The sequence below is a fragment of the Poromitra crassiceps genome (assembly GCF_964638095.1).
Source record: "Poromitra crassiceps genome assembly, chromosome: 29".
NCBI classification, from domain to species: domain Eukaryota; kingdom Metazoa; phylum Chordata; class Actinopteri; order Beryciformes; family Melamphaidae; genus Poromitra; species Poromitra crassiceps.
The window spans coordinates 7,596,911-7,601,040 of record NC_139641.1 but is presented as its reverse complement, the minus strand read 5'-3'; the positions used below and the strand labels follow the sequence as shown (position 1 = coordinate 7,601,040).

At 45.1% G+C, this 4,130-nt stretch overlaps 1 protein-coding gene across 1 annotated transcript in view; it reads left to right on the top strand.

The window, feature by feature from the left end:
• The window catches only part of LOC310800030 (uncharacterized protein), a gene marked incomplete at both ends in the record, with an annotated part of 25,601 nt that extends 23,542 nt beyond the window's left edge, over positions 1-2,059 (top strand). Inside the window, 3 exons of the mRNA XM_083662625.1 lie at positions 853-1,023; positions 1,221-1,267; positions 1,524-2,059. Of these exons, the coding sequence (XP_083518751.1) occupies positions 853-1,023; positions 1,221-1,267; positions 1,524-2,059 (754 nt within the window). The remainder of the gene's footprint in view (positions 1-852; positions 1,024-1,220; positions 1,268-1,523) is intronic.
• Positions 2,060-4,130: the final 2,071 nt, after the last annotated feature.

The window sequence follows — 4,130 nt, the reverse complement described above, 5'->3', positions numbered from 1 at the left end:
GAAAGAGAGGGGGAGAGAGGGAGAGAGAAAGAGAAGGACAGAGAGAAAGAGAGGGAGGGCGAGAACGAGAGGGGGGGGGAGAGAACGAGGGGGGGAGAGAGGGAGAGGACAGAGAGAGAGAGAGGGAGGGACAGAAAAAGGGAGAGACAGAAAGAGGGAGAATGAGAGAAACAGAGGGGGGGACAGAAGAGAGGGAGAGACAGAAAGAGGTGGAGGGAGAGAAAGAGAGGGATGGAGAGAAAGAGGGGGAGAGAGAGAGAAATAAAAGGAGAGAGAATGAGGGGGAGAGATAAAGAGAGGGAGGGAGAGAAAGAGAGGGAGCGGAGAAAGAGGGAGAGAGAGAAAGAGAGGGGGGAGAGAGGGAGAGAGAGAAAGAGAAGGAGGGAAAGATAGGGAGAGGGAGGGAGAGAGAGAAATATAGGGAAAGACAGAAAGAGGGAGAGACAGAAAGAGGGAGAAGGAGAGAAACAGAGGGAGGGACAGAAGAGAGGGTAAGACAGAAAGAGGTGGAGGGAGAGAAAGTGAGGGATGGAAAGAAAGAAAAGGAGAGAGAGAATGAGGGGGAGAGAGAAAGAGAGGGGGAGAAAGAGGGAAAAAGAGAAAGAGAGGGAGATATAGAAAGAGAGGGAGAGAGAAAGAGAGGGAGAGAGAGAAGCAACAAATGACAGAAAAAAGAAGTAGATGGAGAGAGAGAAACAGTCTGTCGGCTGCAGACCCCATTTAAGTGTGTGTGTGTGTGTGTGTGTGTGTGTGTGTGTGTGTGTGTGTGTGTGTGTGTGTGTGTGTGTGTGTGTGTGTGTGTGTGTGTGTGTGTGTGTGTGTGTGTGTGTGTGTGTGTGTGTGTGTGTGCAGGTTGTCTTACTGTATGCTCACAGAGGAAGGCTGTGCTTCTCTGGCCTCAGCTCTGAGCTCCAACCCCTCCCATCTGAGAGAGCTGGACCTGAGCTACAATCATCCAGAAGCCTCAGTGAAGCTCTTCTCTGCTGGACTGAAGGATCCAACCTGGAGACTGGAGACTCTCAGGTATGAAGAGACAACATCTGCTAGAAGACTGAGAGTCACACACATTGTCTCTGTCACACTGAGAAGATGAAGAATATGTTTCATGTTTAATGGAGGATATGAGTGGAAATCCTTCATATTGAAGGTTCTTAAATGTCCATGTTTCCATCATTAAAGAGAATCTGTTGGTCTGACTTCTTCCCTGTTTATTCCTCCAGTGTGGAACATGGTGGACTGCAGAGGTTGAGACCAGGTCTGAAGAAATGTAAGTGTGTATTTTACTTAGTTTGATTCATAAAAACAAAGCAACACATTCAACTAGTGAGAAGGAAAGTGCATCTACAGCACAGTCTGTGACGTCCATTCATTCACATCCTGTGAGTCAGGAAGATGGCTGACATCATGTGACATCATCAAACTGCTGAGAAATGAACTGTCAATAAATCAACAAACAAACAAACAAACAAACATGTTTATTAGATGAGAAGCTGCTGCTGTAACGAGTCTTGTTGTCTCATCAGATGCCTGTGATCTCACACTGGACCCAAACACAGCAGGCAGAGTCCTCCTCCTGTCTGAAGACAACAGAAAGGTGACGAAGGTGACAGAGAAGCAGCCATATCCTGATCACCCAGAGAGATTTGACAACAAGGCTCAGCTGCTGTGTAGAGATGGTCTGACTGGTCGCTGTTATTGGGAGGTCGAGAGGAAAGGAGGGGTTTCTATAGGAGTGACTTACAGAGGAATCAGCAGGAGAGGAGAGGGTGCTGACAGCTTGCTTGGAGGGAATGAAAAGTCCTGGAGTCTGAGCTGCTCTGATGATCGTTACAGAGCCTATCACAATAACAGCTACACAGACATACCTCTCCCCTCCTCTCGCTCTAACAGAGTCGCAATGTATCTGGACGGGCCTGCTGGCTCTCTGTCCTTCTACACAGTTTCCTCTGACAAACTGATTCACCTCCACACTTTCCAGTCCAAATTCACTGAACCTCTTTACCCTGGGTTCTATCTGTGGTCTTATGATGACTCAGTGTCTCTGTGTCAGATAGAGTGAGACAGAAACACACTGTGACCAAACACAAACACCAAAAGTCACAATAGTGTTTGCATGCAAGTTCATTGCTCATGTGGTTGTGAACAGACATGATCTCTGTGTGTGTGTGTGTGTGTGTGTGTGTGTGTGTGTGTGTGTGTGTGTGTGTGTGTGTGTGTGTGTGTGTGTGTGTGTGTGCGTGCGTGCGTGCGTGCGTGCGTGCGTGCGTGTGTGTGTGTGTGTGTGAGAGAACAGTAACTGGACAGAGTTTTAACATCACATACAACAAGAACAGACATTTTAGTCTGAAAAGTATCAACATAAATGAAGAATGTTTGATCTGTATAGTTTGAAACAGAACTTGTTGACTTGAATATGTCATTATTGTTGTCTTTAAATAAAGCAGTGTATTATTGCTCTGTTGTTAAATCAGTTGAGTGATGAAAATCAAGCAACATGTAACTGTTGATTGACACTAGTGTGTGATTGGTTGAAGATGTGACTGAGCCTCTGATTGGCCTTCATGTACAGTATCTACTAAGCACTAAGTACTCATGTGAAGCACTTAGCAGCTAAATGTGTCTCTGCTGACATCATAACAGCAACAATGTAGAACTTTACATCACAGAATTATTACAAACTGTCTTCTGTCTCTGCTTTCATATGATGTCATGTATATGTTCATGTAGTCTGCATTGTTTGTATGGATTTATATGACACATGACTCACTGTATTTACTTTGTCTTGACAATCTTATGATCACTTGATGTACTAGTTTGATCCTCTATCTTCTATTTCTTTGTTTTGATTTCCCTCAAATATATTTGTCTTTTTATTGATTCTCTTTTTCATCCGTTCACTTTGGCAACACAGGAATGTTCTTGTCAACAAGCCAGTAAAGCAGGTTGAGACTGAAGGAGAGAGAGAGAGATTCGCGCGCACTAGAGAGAGAGAGAGAGAGAGATAGAGAGACTCGCACGCACTAGAGAGCGCGAGAGTCTCTCTTTCTCTCTCTCTCTCTCTCTCTCTCTGGCGCGCGCTAACAGAGCTACTCCATCTCGTGCAGGACGCTCCTTTACGTTCAGAGTAGAAACAACAAAGCCAGCCAGCCTGCACTCATGCTGTAGCGTGGCCTGTTTAATCCACCAGAGGGCGACATTGCTCCACACAAACCCTCATCTTAAAGATAACAGATCCCATTGTCCCAAAGGTGACCTTACTGAAAACTGCATGTTTTGCTTCATCGTATATTTTTTATTTTATTCACACAACATATAATGACACATACACAATATAGCCTACATACAAGCATGATGTTAAAGCAGAAACACAGCCAGCCTCTCTCCAGCTGAACGAAAGACAAACAACTCAAGAGAAATGAGAGAAACTGTGGCAGAAAATAAACAATACAAATAATAAATGTGTCAGACAGAAAGAGGGAAAGAGAGAGAGAGAAGCAACAAGTGACAGAAAAAAGAAGTAGATAGAGAGAGAAACAGTCTGTGTGTGTGTGTGTGTGTGTGTGTGTGTGTGTGTGTGTGTGTGTGTGTGTGTGTGTGTGTGTGTGTGACTGTCTGATGAATGTTGGGAGGAGGCGCTAGTTAGAGTCAACTCCTCATCCTCATTAGTCTCTTAGAACAGACGAGTTGGCTTCCGCAATTTTCAAATGCTTCCGCCATACCGTCTGTACTTCGTGGGGGAGAATCATGCACCAACCGGAATGGGAAGTAGAAAGGCGGGTTTTCCGCTCATTAGTCCAATCAGAATCGCAGAAAGGCGGGTCTTCCGCTCATTAGTCCAATCAGAATCCAATATGCCGCATCTTTCGTGGACACACGTGTCGTGATTGGTCGGATTCCGTCGAACTTCTGAACTTCTTTCCTGTCTGAAGGTTTTTTTCCCAACTTCCTTGTGCATGTTCTGGGGGTGTAACGTACAGACTGTGTATAGCTGCATTCACTGGATGTAGATGAGACAGTCTGTTTTAAGAGACTACATCCTCATGCTCTCGTCTAACCCTAATCCAGTTCAAAGTTCTACACAGGGTTCTGTACACAAAAGCTAAGCTTAGCAGGCTGTTCCCTGATACAAA